A 15,792-nucleotide genomic window follows, 5' to 3' on the forward strand; every position below is an offset into this window, starting at 1 on the left:
CATACTGTAAAGAAGATTGGGATGATTTTCAAAATATACAACGATATAGCAGCTGTGTAGGATTAGAAATAGACCGTGAATTGGTGCTACGCCATTGTCCCTTGGATATTTTGACTCCCTTCCTAAGTTAAGGCAACAAATGCATGCATTCTTTCTCTTTTTCCTCTTGTCCATTTTTATTTATTAAAAAAACAGTAGAAGAAACAATATTGTTGACGATTCGGTATAAAAAACATAAGGTCATCAACCCCATTTGAGTATAATTGTCTTGGCTAAAGATTAAGATGATTCGGCAATGCTTCTACTCTGCTAAAAAAACATTCCTTGCGTCCTTTAAGTGTTGGTGGAGGAAAAACAATATTTGTGTTCTATCGAAGATATGGTGAGTAGAGCAAGGGGGTGATGATCAGACAGAGAAAGGAAGGGCGATGAAGATTTGTATAATGAAGTGGAGCTGAGTCGAATACAGACCCATGTATAGATGAACAACATAAGATGGAAACTTATGCCTTATTACGTGCGGTAATTGTAAGCTTTAGTTGAGATGAGCATCATTTGTTTTCCATGAAAGGGGTGTGTAGGTTTGTTTCTCCCGTTACAACGCACGGGCATTTTTCCTAGTATATATATAATAAAAGAGAAAAAGGAAGAAGAAGAAACTATATCTTGGGCTGCACCCGCCGGTGGGCCGGACCGACGCACGAACCCACCGGTCGCTGTCGCCGGGCGCGGCGGCGACCTCCCTCACTAGCTCCCTCCTCTCCTCCACCCTTTATCCTCTGACACACGAATCCACTCACGCGCACGCGAAATCCCCAAAACGCCGCCCCGCGCGGTGCCCCCATAGCGCGCCCCCCAGGGGCGTTCCCGTCATTCCACCCCACCCCGAGTTTTAGCTCCCCAGGCCCCCGACGCCAACCCCAGTCCCCCCCAACCCGCCCGTGCCCTAGCCCATCTCGATCTCGCCGCCTCCGCCCCCCACCACCCACCCCACCCCCTCCCCGCGGCGACCCTCCACCGCCGCCGCCGCCGCCGCCGGGCCAGGGCCGGAGGCGCGCCCCAGCGCCCTCCCCTCCCCCCTCCCGCGGGGCCCGCCGCTGCCGACGGCGACGCCCGCCCCGCGGCGGAGCCCGCCACCGTCCCCGAACCCTACCGGAGCTGCCGCGACCCGCGCGTAGGTACGTCCCGCTTACCTCTGCCCGGTCCCCTGCTCGGGCCACTGATTGGTAGGTAGCGCGACCAGCTGTTCCATGTACGGAACCCTGTTGGAATCCGCGGCATCCTTCCCTTCCCGCGCGCATTTCGCGAGGTTCGCCTGGTGGACGGACCGGGCGCCCTCCCGTTCGCGCGGAATGCGGCTCGCCGGATCTCGAGATTTGGCGCGCTGAATCGGTGGATTTTTTCTTCCCTGGGGGTAGCGCAGCGAAGTGGTAATGCGGCGTGTGCCTTGCCGTTTCGGGCAAAGATGCCGTGGTTAGCTCTGAGATCAGCGGGCGAGCGCCTTTTTTTCTGCCCCGGTAGTGATGGCCTGGTAGTGTGCTTGCTTTATTAGTTTCAAAAAATAAAATAGAATAGCCTGCTTATTTCGGGTAACCCCACGGTGCTCTTTCCGGTACATTTGGTGCCCTCCCATACAGGCTGTTTAAGCTGCACGGCATTGTCAGTTTGTTGTTCCGGTAGTGTAGGAGGTGGAAAATGCCAATGTGAATATGGTCAGTAGTTTCAGCCGTGTCATCGAGCTGTGAATGTATACTGAATGTTAGTTTGACAATGACGATGTGACTCTAGGTACGCCTATTAGTTTATTTTCAGTTGCTGTAACGTTAGTGTGACAGAAGTACATGCTTTTATCGAATCGAACAGTTGTGCGTTCAAGTGCGCTCGGCTTTTCCGTTTGCGATTTGCTGCGGCAGCATGTTGCTGTGACACTGGTGTGCCCTGACAGGCTTCTCTGCTTTCTGCCGTTCACTTCTACAAGGGGGTGTGGTCTGGCTTGTCACTGATGAATCCTACTTACTAGAAATTGAGCATATCATGGGCAGGGTTAAAATGGTCAAAATTCAGTTGTAGTGAGTCTGAAAAAAAAAGCTCATTTACATGCTTGGATGGCTTTGAGACCTGCTTTCACCATTTGCTCTTGCTTTGCCTTGCATGCATTATTTAAAATAGATAAGGTCTTCTGTCTCGCTACTAATTCTCTGTTAGCATATGCAGTGCACAGCCCGTATGCCATTTTTCTACATATTCCCCAAGACATGAGACACTCCTCTGCAAGGGATTGAAAAGATGGCATCAAAAGGTCCCCGGTCGAAGCTAGACCATGAGACAAGACCTAGACGCAAGAAGGTTAGCTTGCAGCTTTGACATCTCATTTACCAGCTGTATTTTATCATTGCTCTCCATCTTCCTCATCTCTTTACTTAGCATTTCGTATTTACATGATGGCAAATTTCGATTGTCATACCCTGTAGTCAGTGTGGGAAAGAATTTTGAAGAAGTGCTTCTCTTCTCTTAAGTTTTCTGTTACTAGTATTATTTAATCTGTATGTTAGGTATGCCATCCATTGCCAGTTATCACTTTGGTTTTAGTACATTGACTGAAACCTTTTCCCTATCTGTTCAGGCTCTTGAAGCTCCAAGGGAGCCTCGGAAGCCAAAAGTTCACTGGGACCATGTTCTGGGGGAAATGGTTTGGCTGTCAAAGGTTAGTTGCTACTAATACAATTGAATACTTGCTATCCTCCTTTTAAATGGCGTAATATTGCAGGATTCTGTCATGGAGCTGTAGTGATTCTATTATCTTTTCTTTCTTTATTTAAATATCCCGCAGGAGTTTGAATCTGAGAGAAAGTGGAAGTTGTCCATGGCTAAAAAGATTGCTCAAAGGGCCAATATGGGTGTAGTTGACCAAGCAACAAAGGATGAGAAAAAACAAAAGGTTTGCATTATCTATGATATAACCAATCTATATTTTTTATACTTTATTTGATCGGTACCAAATCAAGGGATGCCTTTATTTCTACCATCCAGATATCGATTCCATGGAGTTGTATCTTAGTTTGATGATCCTTTTCTTGCAGGAGGGGGAACATCGCCTGAGAAAAGTTGCCCTAAATATTTCTAAGGATGTGAAGAAGTTCTGGACCAAAATAGAGAAGTTGGCAAGTTTTTTTTTTGTGTGCCTTACTGTACCACTTACTTTACTATGTCATGTTCTCAAGAAACTGAACCAATATCACTTAATGATGTGAATGTAGGTTCTCTATAAGAATCAACTAGAGGTTGAGGAAAGGAAGAAAAAGGCCCTCGATAAGCAGCTTGATTTCCTTTTAGGTCAGACTGAAAGGTACCACCATCTATTGTTGGTTGATTTTCCGTGTCTATTTCAAACCTTGGATTTTTTTATTTTAGGTCGATTGGCCCTGGCTGCATGCTAAGCTTCTGTCATTTGCTTTGAATTTTCAGATATTCTACAATGTTGGCTGAAAATCTCGTGGATGTTCCCCATTTGCAAACACAAGAAAATGGACTGTTACAGACAAATGTACTATCCCAGGAGGAAGTAGCAGGACCTTCCCAGACTAATCAACCATCCCAGGAGGAAGTAGCAGGACCTTCCCAGACTAATCAACCATCCCAGGAGGAAGTAGCAGGACCTTCGCAGACTAATCAACCATTGCAGGAGGATGTAGCAGAACCTTCGCAGACTAATCAACCATTGCAGGAGGATGTAGCAGAACCTTCGCACACTAATCAACCATTGCAGGAGGATGTAGCAGAACCTTCACACACTAATCAACCAGTGCAGGAGGAAGTAGCTGAGGAGAACATAAATGCACCAACTCCTGATGATCTAGGTGTTTAGCTTGACGAATTACTGCATACTTCAGAAAACTTATCCAGTTAACTGTCCTTTTCTTTAGGCTTTAACACCTTTTAGTTGCAGATACAATGGAAACTGATGATGACTACGATAGCAGCTCCTTGAACGAAGAACAGGTAAGCTAATATTTTTTGTTTGCGCATGTTTTTATTTTGTCCATATGAATCCTAAGGATCTTAGTACCAAACATTATTGTTGTGAATAAGTTGAACAATTTGTTTTTATTGGCAGTTTGCCATTTTCTTGTTCTGTTTTTCATGCCGGTATGTTATGATACCACATTTCTGCTCGGCACTCCTAGATTTCTGTTGATTAGCTGCTGTTCAAAATAACAAAATATAATACAACATGCCATATACCTAAGTATTGTTATGATACTGCATTTCTGCCCCTGCTGGAAATCTTCCATTGTCTTCACAACATATGAATCACTCTGATATGTGTTGGTACTGCAGGAAGATGACGAGCGCACAATTGATGAGGATGAAGCCCAAATCACGGAGGCTGAACGCAATGAAGAATTAGCTGCATTGCAGGCAGAAGCTGACATACCAATTGATGATCTTCTTAAGTCGTATCTCAAAAGCCAAGGTGATCCCCGAAAGCAGTTCTCTTCTACCTGCCTTAACATATATAGAGACAACACTGTGCTCTATTTGGTGCTAAATTGATAAATTGATCAGCTCAAGCATTCTTAGTTAGCAGGGAAAGCAGTCCAGCTAACAAAGACACTTGCAGCAACTCAGATTTGAAGAATTCAACTAAAGGTTAGATTTTCAAATACCTGTATGGCATTAGGAAACTGAAATACTGCATACTCATTGATGTCTTTCCAAATTAATCTGGCCTTTTTGCTGTTTATTATCAGATTCTTCAAACCAAGTTAATGGCTGTAATCATGATTCTGGTTATACTTCAAGTGATGAAGGCAATTTTTCTGAGGAAGTTGATGATAGCCACCATTATGCTGAGTTTGTGAAGAGGAATCATGTACAGTTGTTTTCCTTGTGCCTTTTTTTGCATATGGCCATGTGTGTGAGAGAGCCAAGGTTATCAAGTTATAGAATGTTCTCTAACCTTCTACTATTTTTTTTATCTTTGCAGGGGAAAAGTAATGGCGGTATCTCTGGTGAGCAGGTATAAAATTTCAATAACCTGTTTTACTGTTGTAGAATTTCTCTCCTCGTTACAAAATCATCTAACTTTGTAAAAAAACTTAATTTCCTCCCTTGCCTGTTGCTTGACTAGTGTTCACCCTGAACCGTAATACCGTTTAGAATATATCATTTTGTTTTGTGAAAAATCTACTTTTCGCCAGTTGCGCAAGTCTGATTTTCACCCCAAACCTTGACATGTCTGGACTCTTGAAGCCAAGCAAATCTTGTCAGTAGACTGGTTTACTGAGCGGTTTTTGGTTGATGTGGCATACTAGTAACTTAGCACAAACTTGCTGCCAAAATTCATCGGACTAAAAGTGGTGGTGGATTTATCGGGGGGAGTGATCATGAGATCCAGATTCACCAGCAATTTTGAAGAGGAGCTCATTAGGTCAGTTGAACAATGCGGTGGACTTGATCAGTTTCTTCTTTCCCCATCTGCTGCACCGCCCCCTTTCTTTCACCAATTTGGGCTTCACTCTAGTTTTCCATCGTACACCTCCCATCCACTGAATTGAAGCTACCTTTTGACCTGCTCATCCTCTGCCATTCCTCCCCATCCTTGTGGAGTCAGCCCTTGTCTGTTTTGTGCGACAGTGCTTGAACAGATTGATGTGGTTAGCGAAGCATGTGAGGTGGACATGTTGGATCTGCATGTTGAACACATTCACCTCAGGTATCAGTTTCTTTGTGCAGAGCACTCCTAAAGATTAGCTGAAGCAGGCCCTCGCTTTACCCCCAGGATTGCACGGGAGCAAGGCAAATACAAAGATGGTGTTTGAAAAACAAATGTGGCACTTGCACTGCGGGTCTATTGCCTACCGGAGGTTGAGGTGGCAGCCATGTCATCCAAAACTGTTTTTCCAACTAGATTAGGACAACATTTTCTTTGAGGGTTGAGGTTCGTCAGCAGACTAAGGCATAGCCTAGTGGTGGGGAGGGGTTGATGCCTTCCCACCCACCCAGGTTCAAGGCATGGTACTTGCAATTTGGGTTTGTTGCACCAATTATACTGTAGGGGGTTCCCTTACAGTCTTTCTATAAAAAAAAGGGTTGAGGTTCGTCTTAACGGTATGTTAATTTATGGTAAAAAGTTAAGTCTCACTTAAGAGTTCAGGGAGGGATAGTTAAAATCTGAGGAAGGGTCACAACAACAGAATGCCGAAATGCCAATGGGAAATAGGCATAAGAGAGTTTTGGAGTGTGAAGTAGGAAGGGACAAATTAACAAGATGTTGAAAATCTTAATGGCAATAAGCCCTTTTCACTTCCTTTGTCCAACTAACATGCACAGTCAAGATTTTCTATTAATGATGGACCATGCTGACGCCTATTGAATGGAATAATCTTTCTGCTCAACCTTCTCCACAGCTTAAAAACCATAGGCATGCGACATAGGAACCGTGAACTGGAGTAGTAATTGGCAAGAGTTCACAGGTTGAATAGCTTGCTGAAAATTGTTAACGTGGATTGAAACACTAAGCAATCCTAGTGATTATCCTGTTTGTGTTTTGGCATGATCTGCTTTGGTGTAATAAATGCGAAAGTATACCCAAGTCAACGATCTGTTTTTCTTCTTAAGTACTGTGTGGGGAATCTAGGGTTTTGCATACTAACTCGCATCGTTTATTATTTTCAGGAGGATAACGATTATGTTTGTACTGATGAAGGAAAGGTAATGCACCCATCTTCATCTGATTTCTTCACCACTTGCTTGTTTGCTGATACTTAACGTTATACTGATTATATGGAAGTTGCTCTGGAAGATTAGAAACACATCCTTTCATGATTCATGGAGTTGCCATGTGCATTGAATTCTCCTGCTCTTCGTATATGTGTTTACCTTTGGCTATTTGTGAGCCTTATTAGCTGCATCTATTTGGTAGGATGATGAAGCAACTTTATCTGAAGAGGAAGAGTTGGCAAAGAAAGATGGCCCTGATCCTTTGGATGAGGTGATCTCATACATTAGTCAGTAATGTTGTTGAACTGTTCACATTGTCATTTTGAGCTGCTGTAGTTGTGAATTTACGGATTTGGTTACAACATGAATGAACTAGTCAGTAAAAGCTACTCCTGCAATTGATTCACTATAAATGTCATACAATGCAACTACCAAAGATTAGCATTTTTTCAATATTTTAATTGGTTAAGCTTCTGATGTCCATTCTCTTAGTAGCACATCTGTAGAGCAAATTGTGAAATTCTGATTCTGTCAATCTGCTATCTGACTTTTAAGCAAAACTTAATTTAGCATGGATATTTGGGCAAAGAGCTTCCAAAGTTTTAGAGGTTTTTGTTATGTCTGTTAAACAAAGTGTCTTGGGCACATGCACACAAAATCCCCCTATGTTCTAGATATCAGAAAACAACTGAGCTTTATTGTTTGCTTGTGAAGCGAGAGTGGAAAACAATGAGAAAACTGAGTGAGGTCAGAACCACTGCAGTGAAAGATGGGTCTAAAATGATAAATGTTCATTGACTGAACTTTATTTTAATTAAAGACCTAGCATACATCTGTAAAAAAACCAGATGGGGGCATTGGGCTGTTTTAAATTGCTTGTGTGTTTAAGACCCTGTTATTTGAGGTTTCAGTTTTATGATCATTGCACGCACATACTAGCTTCGCCCTTGCATATTTTTCTACTAACGCTTTATCATTGATCTTGTTTCGTAAATACAGATTAAGCTTCTGCAAAAAGAGAGTGAGATCCCACTAGAAGAACTTCTTGCGAGGTACCCAAAGGTATGCAGATTTTCCATTTGCTTTCTTCAACTGCATTTTACTGTGGTCCATCTGTAATGCCCTTTTTATATTTATAGGATGGCTATGCAGATGAGGTAACAAATGAACTGGAGGATTCACCCACACACTCTAGCGAAGAGGTTAATAGTGACATGTCTCTGGATGATCTACCTGCGGACTTGGAACTGAACAATGATACGTCTGAAAATCATGAAATAGCAGAAGTGCTGGGAACTGAGCATGTGAGCGGCAATGCCCTACAACTAGAAATAGTTTCAGAGCCTAGCGTGCAAGAATGCCCTGTTAAAGGAGACGAGCTGACTGATGCTAAGGTGATGGCCGATGAGGAAGCTAGTGTACAAGAATGTTCCGTTGAAGAAGTTGAGATGACCGATGCTAAGGTGATGGCCGATCAGGAAACTATTGTACAAGAATGTCCTGTTAAAGAAGATGAGCTGACTGATGCTAAGGTGATGGCCGATGAGGAAACTAGTGTACAAGAACGTTCTGTTAAAGAAGATGAGAGGACTGATGCTAAGGTGATTGCCAATGAGGAAACTGGTGACAGTGTAATGGCTGATGCTGCTGCTGCTGCAAGAGCAGCACAACCAACTGGGAACACCTTCTCAACAACAAGTGTCCGCACGAAATTCCCATTCCTTCTCAAGCATTCTCTTCGGGAGTATCAGCATATTGGGTTGGACTGGTTGGTTGCTATGTATGAAAAGAGGCTGAATGGAATTTTAGCAGATGAAATGGGTTTAGGGAAGACGATCATGACTATCTCCTTGCTAGCACACCTTGCATGTGAGAAGGGGATATGGGGTCCACATCTTATTGTCGTGCCAACCAGTGTTATGTTAAATTGGGAAACAGAATTTCTGAAATGGTGTCCTGCCTTTAAAATACTTACTTATTTTGGAAGTGCAAAGGAGAGAAAGCAGAAACGTCAAGGTTGGATGAAGCCAAATTTTTTCCATGTATGCATCACGACATACAGGCTAGTTATTCAGGACTCCAAAGCGTTCAAGCGAAAGAAGTGGAAGTATCTTATTCTTGATGAGGCTCATCTGATAAAGAACTGGAAATCACAAAGATGGCAGACTCTGCTGAATTTTAATTCAAAACGACGTATTCTGTTGACTGGAACTCCTTTGCAAAATGACCTTATGGAACTTTGGTCTCTCATGCACTTTTTGATGCCACATGTATTCCAGTCTCACCAAGAGTTCAAGGATTGGTTCTGCAATCCGATATCAGGAATGGTGGAGGGCCAAGACAAGGTAAACAAGGAAGTTATAGATCGGTTGCACAATGTCCTCCGCCCATTTATATTACGGCGATTGAAACGAGATGTTGAGAAGCAGTTACCACAGAAGCATGAGCATGTCATATATTGCCGACTTTCCAGAAGGCAAAGAAACCTGTATGAAGATTTTATTGCCAGCTCAGATACACAAGCAACACTGTCAAGTGGCAACTATTTTGGTATGATTAGTATCATTATGCAACTCAGAAAGGTCTGTAACCATCCAGATCTTTTTGAAGGCCGCCCAATTATCAGCTCATTTGACATGGCAGGGATTGACATGCAGATCAGCTCTTCTGTTTGCATGGTCCTGGATAAGGGGCCATTTTCTCAGGCTGGCCTATCTGATATGAACCTTGTGTTTACTCAGAATGAATTTAATATGACTTCTTGGGAAGCGGACGAGGTTGCTGCTGTCTTTCTTCCAGGCATCACCTCTAGGGGCTCTGGTGCAGAGATTTTTTGCTCTAGTAAGGCTGGTCAGAGAAGTAATGGAACAAATATTTTTGAAGAAATTCAGAAAGCCTTGCAGGAGGAGAGAATTAAAGAGGCCAAAGAAAGGGCAGCTTCAATTGCTTGGTGGAATAGGTTGAGATGCGAGAAGAGGCCTGTTTATGGTAGAAACATTAGAGAGCTTCTGACCATAAGACATCCTATGTGTGATGTTCTTGAGAAGAAGAACAACCCTTCATGCTACATGGATTTTTCATCGAGTCTAGCAGATCTTGTTCTTTCATCTGTGGAACGCTTCAATAAAATGCTTGGCTTTATTGAATCATTTACGTTTGCAATTCCTGCTGCACGGGCTGCTACTCCTATTTGCTGGTGCAAAAAAAGAAATTCACCTGTTCTTCTTGGACCAGCTTACAGAGAACAATGTATGAATGAGTTCTCGCCCATTCTCTCCCCTATAAGGCCTGCAATTGTTCGCCGTCAAGTGTACTTCCCTGATAGGCGCCTGATCCAGTTTGACTGTGGGAAGTTGCAGGAGCTTGCTATCTTGCTGAGACGTTTGAAGTCAGAAGGACACAGAGCCTTGATATTTACTCAGATGACTAAGATGCTTGATACTTTGGAGGAATTCATTAATTTGTATGGTTATACATATTTGAGGTTAGATGGTTCTACCCAGCCAGAAGAGAGGCAGACACTAATGCAGAGGTTTAATACAAACCCGAAGTTTTTTCTGTTCATTTTATCCACTCGCAGTGGTGGTGTGGGAGTCAACCTAGTAGGTGCAGACACTGTTATATTCTATGACAGTGACTGGAACCCTGCAATGGATCAACAAGCCCAAGACAGATGTCACAGGATAGGACAAACACGTGAAGTTAACATCTATAGGCTGATTAGTGAGAGCACTATTGAGGAGAATATTCTCAAGAAAGCAAATCAGAAGCGAACACTTGATGATTTAGTGATACAACGCGGTTGTTACAATACAGAGTTCTTCAAGAAGCTAGACCCTATGGAATTTTTTTCTGGGCACACAGCTCTTAATGTCGAAGATCAGCCGAGGGATCACTCTACCACTGCTGTATCCTCGAATGAAACTGGTCTGGGGCTGTCAAATGCAGATGTTGAAGCAGCTATTAGACAGGCAGAAGATGAAGCTGACTATATGGCTCTCAAAAGGTTGGAGCAGGAAGAGGCTGCAGACAATCAAGAATTCAGTGAGGAGGTTGCTGGAAGGCTAGAGGATGATGAGCTTGTAAATGAGGAGGATACAAAGCCTGATGATCACACCAGTGAAGAGCATAAACATCAAAGTTCTGATGCGGATAAGGATAAAAATGTTGGTTTACCTGTGAACCAAATAAATGAAGAAAAGGCTCTTACATTGGCTGCAGGTGACGGAGATATGGATATGCTTGCTGATGTTAAGCAAATGGCTGCTGCAGCAGCTGCAGCAGGACAAGCGAGTTCATCCTTTGAAAATCACCTTCGGCCAATAGATAGATATGCAATGCGGTTTTTGGAGCTCTGGGATCCAATAATTGACAAAGCTGCTGTAAATTATCAGGTGAATGTTGAAGAGGAAGAATGGGAACTTGAACGCATTGAAAAACTCAAAGAAGATTTAGAAGCAGAAATTGATGAAGACCAGGAACCACTATCTTATGAGTGTAAGTGATTTCATGTTGATGCTGACTGCACTCATGTTTGTCTTCTAAAAATTCGTTTAGAGTCACTTTATTTTTTGCAATTGGTTCAAGCTAGTGCTCTCCTTGGTGCATGTCTTGCTCCTTTTTCTTATGTTCCAGTGTATTGACATTGTTTCAATTGCAGCATGGGATGTTGATTTTGCTACTACAGCGTATCGCCAACAGGTTGAGGCTCTAGCTAAAAAGCAGGTTAGTTTATATCTCAAGTTCTTGTGTGTGTGCCTGCATAGTACTATGAGTATTAATGGCGTCCATGCTGTAATACGCGCAGTTGTTGGAAGAACAGGAAAGACAAGCTCTTGAAGCAGCCAAAGAGCTAGAGGAAATGAATGACATGGCGAGGTAATGAGCAATTTTGCTCTCAGCGCGTTCACAATTTTATCATTGATGTATTGAATTACCTGTTTTATAGTTCTGTTAGACACTCCTCTGCTACACTACTGTCCCCACTCTTCTTGCAGTAATATCATGCTATACATGCAATTCTTATATGCTTTTCTGCTGTTGACCACATAAATGACTGTTTCCTTTTGTAATCCTTTTATAGCAGTCACCGCAAAAAGTCAAAGAAGAAGAAAAGGAAGGCAGGCAAATTTAAGTCTTTAAAAAAAGGACGTGTGTCATCTGAGTCAGAGGCCATGCATGATGAAACGTCTGTAGATACTATGAGTATTGATGACAATGCACCCTCGCCAGAGCTTATGAGTGATGAATCACCACATCATGGTTCAAATAAGCGTAAAAAGATGACACCTAGAAATGAGGAAGTGAGCAGCAGTAGCAGAGCCCTGAAGAAGTTCAAGAAAGCCCCTAAATCGAACTGTACTCCTGAGTCCTCATCACATAAGCACTCGCTCGAAGGCAAGCAACTCAAGTTGATGGATGAAGCGAATGATTCTGATCCGAAGTCGGTGAGAATTAAGAGTGATGGCCGGATTGCCATGCCCTCCATGCCAGCAAAACGTGTTATGGTAATTAAGCCTGAGAGGTTGAAGAAGAAGGGTCTTATGTGGCCTCGAGATTGTGCTTTAGATTCGTGGACTACTGAGGAAGATGCAGTTCTTTGTGGAACTGTACATGAGTATGGTCCTGTTTGGGAACTGGCTAGTGACTTTCTTCATTCCATACCTGGTGGTGCATTTTATAGGGGAAGATATCGTCATCCTGTACATTGCTGTGAGAGATTCCGAGAATTATTCTGCAAATATGTATTGTCAGCTACTGACAATGCAAACAGTGAGAAGGCTCCTTCTGGTGCCGGGAAGGCTGTCTTGAAAGTATCTGAGGTGAGTTGATTTACTGTTATCTTGGTAGAGGAGAAATTTCCAACATGAGGATATTTTTGCATGTTCATGCTTTCCAGTACTATTGTTCTCTGATATGTTTTACAGTAAGGTCCAGTTCTTTTGGCGGCTTATGACATAAGCCGCCCTGTCCCCAGTTTGTTTTAGAAATTGCCCCCTATATTCGTTGAGGCATATTTCTAGAAGCCTAGGGGGCAGCTTATATTTTAGAAGCACAAAAAGAACTGGGCTTAAGTCTGAAATGGTGCATGTGTGAAAGATGCCACTGACACAATATGGAGTATCTTGGAGTGAAACATCCTATTGTTTATTTCAGAATTTCCTTTTCTCAGAAACTGAACATAGCATTGGATTCCTCTTTTTTAAGTTGTGGTAATTGCTGATCACTGACCAACTTTCTATTGCTGCTGGGAAGAGAATTTCATCTCTGACCAGTAAGCAAGTCAGCATAGCTCTGCTGACCAGTAATCCTCTCTGAAATTCATAAGCGAGTAAATAGTCAAGCGGTATGTGTAAATATGTGTGCTAGGCTTGATACAGTATTGAAATTACGTGGCTTCATCCATGTCTCTTTTCTTTGGGTCATATAGTTTGACATCATTTTTCTCTCCAGGTGTTTGTCAGCTATATTATGTGCCTTCCAGCTGCTTGTTAGCTGCCTATTGACCATTTCTCTATGACATCTTTCAGGATCAAACTCGGATGTTGCTGAATGTGATCAGTGAAATTCCTAACAACGAGTTGCTTCTCCAGAAACATTTCATGGCGATACTTTCTTCTGTTTGGAGATCAAAATGTACTCATGAGTCCCGACGTGTCACAAGTGTTTGTTCTAGTGCAACCCATAAGCCTGTTAGCTTGAGTGAGAACTGGTCCATGACGAACGACAAGCCATCCTTTAATCTTGTAAGGACAGCCCTCGCAGACGCTCAGGCCCAATGTCCAAGAGTGGCAATACCAACAAGCAATCAGGAACCTCGCCGGAGGCATTTAGATTTAGTATTGGATTTCCGGACAGATCGACATGCTTACCAGGCAGACTTTCCATCTGTAGTGAATGTGTCCATTCTAGAACCAGATCCTATTAGACGCACTGTTGTGCCGGTGGAACAATCACTGCTGTCTGGGCTTCCTCATAGACATGCTGAGAACAGATTCAGGTCAGTGGTGTCTAATGCTTTATTGTTGCAGTGCTGGTGACCCTTATTGTCCTTATTTTGTAATCGAGATGAGCAGTTGTGCTTCAAATTATTTGGATCTTCATGTTGTTTAGCAGCCTTCTGAAATGTAAACTAATGCTTATGTCTAATGTACATCTATGCAGGATAGCATCAGAAGCTTGTTTTGAAGGGGAAGGTTCTCACTGGGCATCATCTGTCCACATGAATGATACTGCTCGACATAAATCTGGCTCAAAGTCCACAGGAAAACACAAAGCAGCTTCAGAATCGGGAAGACCACCGAAATCGAAAATTCAGAGGACGGCTGAACCACAGGACATGCCGGCTTTGAAGTTTGATTTTCTCCGATCCCCCCGGCAACTGTTGACAAGTGCAGCTGAGTTCCCCATCACACAGTCCCTATCCGACTTTGGCATTGACGATTCTGAGTTGACCTACATGGAGGATCTTCCTCTAGAAGAGACAGACACTGAGTTTGCCCCGTACCAGTATGACCCAGTTTCCCTTGCTGGTATCGAGGAGTTGGATCCTCTGGTGGATTTGACAGACATCGGATGAGAATAAATGGACATTTTGGTCTAGATAGCATGCATGCCCTTCTATCAAGAGCAGAGAAGATTTTGTCTCTGGCAGGGAGCCCAAGGATATGCGGTCGAGTTGCTCAGCCATGCATGGTTTTGGTTGCAAGCTTGGTCATGATTGGCGGGAGCGGTGCTGTCGGCGAGGCCACGTGGATCCTGATGAGTTTGGAGCATGGGGGTTTGCTGCTGCACTAATGGAGGCATTGGGGGTACTCTCTATACATGTATGTATATTGTTAGTCTAGGATCCTAGGATGTAGAAGTGAGTCTCCCTCCCTCCCCCATCTGTGTGGAGAGATCGATCTTGTAACTTCACCATACATGTAAATTTTGCTTAGCAGATGCCAGCAGGGACGGAAAAGAGGAGGCCCAGCCCTGCCGTGATTTCTTGATTGTTGCTCCCTTGGCCGTTTAATCTATTCCTGTCATTTTTCCTACCTGGCACTAGAAAATTAACAGCCGTGTACCCCCCTGGTTGTGAAACCGATACTTGCGGACGAATGATTCTCTTCGTTTGTATCGATCCTGAAGTTCATAGGAGCAATAATTTGCCATGGGTGGATTCTATGTGTGCTTCATCTATGTCCTAATTGATAATCTTCTTTTGTAGCTGGAATAATGTTTGTATTGTTTTTCCTAGTTCTGCTAGTTTTGGTTTTGTGACAAATCTTGCAGCTGCAAGAATCAGAGATTTATGTTAAACAATTTTGGTATGTTACGTGTGGGTGAAGGACTAGAACTGGAGCATCAGTACTGTGTAAGAGATTTGCAACATTATATCATCTTTGAATCGTTGACGTGTATTCAGATTACCGCGGGAGTTCCTTGCCTGCTCTCCCCATGTACATTTCTTGGTTTCGACCTGTAAGTTAGATGCGGTTAGTGCAAATATTTGAAGTCTTGAGTTGGGTGAGTGCAAATATTTGAAGCCTTGAGTTGTTCTTTCATTGTTTGTATACGAGCAAAAAGGTCTGTGTGTTGCAACGGGAAAAAACAAAATTATAACCTCCAATCACAATGACCACATTTTGCTGCCACCGAAATACACTATTACTCCCAATTTTGTCAAATCGTGAATAATTTTTGAAGTCATTAAAGTTTTTGTAAACACGTGCACATATTTGAAATCGTGAACATTTTTCAAATTCGTGAACGCTTATACAAATTTTTGAACATTTTCTAAAATTAAGATTTTTTTTCAATTCATGAACTTTTTATACTATTTGCAAACATTTTTTTTCAAATTGTGAACATTTTATAAACAATTTTCTTGAATCGGCGAACATTTCTGGAATCAATGAACATTTTTCGAGAAATTAGTGGAACAAATTTTGAAATTCACAAACATTTTGTTAATTAAACAAACATTTTTATGAATGAATAAACTTTTTTGTAAGTCACGAACAGTTTTTGAATTTTTAGGATATTTTTTCATTCATGAACACTTTTTGAATTGGTAAAATTTTG

The 15,792-nt window shown here is 42.6% G+C and overlaps 1 protein-coding gene across 6 annotated transcripts; it reads left to right on the forward strand.

Moving 5' to 3' along the window:
* The first annotated feature begins 1,023 nt into the window (after nucleotides 1-1,023).
* Nucleotides 1,024-14,901, forward strand: LOC123170204 (protein PHOTOPERIOD-INDEPENDENT EARLY FLOWERING 1). Of its 6 annotated transcripts, none has more exons than XM_044588038.1 (21): nucleotides 1,024-1,178; nucleotides 2,215-2,346; nucleotides 2,624-2,704; nucleotides 2,831-2,938; nucleotides 3,081-3,161; nucleotides 3,258-3,346; nucleotides 3,466-3,857; nucleotides 3,941-3,999; nucleotides 4,339-4,474; nucleotides 4,567-4,650; nucleotides 4,752-4,873; nucleotides 4,988-5,020; nucleotides 6,679-6,714; nucleotides 6,926-6,994; nucleotides 7,723-7,785; nucleotides 7,863-11,220; nucleotides 11,384-11,448; nucleotides 11,531-11,601; nucleotides 11,807-12,545; nucleotides 13,254-13,723; nucleotides 13,888-14,901. In XM_044588038.1, the coding sequence occupies exons 2-21, from the start codon at nucleotides 2,287-2,289 to the stop codon at nucleotides 14,300-14,302; spliced, it is 6,531 nt and encodes a 2,176-aa protein (XP_044443973.1). In that variant the 5' UTR covers nucleotides 1,024-1,178; nucleotides 2,215-2,286; the 3' UTR covers nucleotides 14,303-14,901. The 6 variants fall into 6 exon arrangements, with proteins under 6 accessions (XP_044443973.1, XP_044443974.1, XP_044443976.1 ...); XM_044588039.1 differs by having other exon boundaries at nucleotides 11,810-12,545; XM_044588041.1 differs by having other exon boundaries at nucleotides 1,025-1,178; nucleotides 4,582-4,650.
* The last annotated feature ends 891 nt before the right edge of the window (nucleotides 14,902-15,792 follow it).

This window comes from Triticum aestivum, chromosome 7D (assembly GCF_018294505.1).
Source record: "Triticum aestivum cultivar Chinese Spring chromosome 7D, IWGSC CS RefSeq v2.1, whole genome shotgun sequence".
Lineage (NCBI taxonomy): Eukaryota > Viridiplantae > Streptophyta > Magnoliopsida > Poales > Poaceae > Triticum > Triticum aestivum.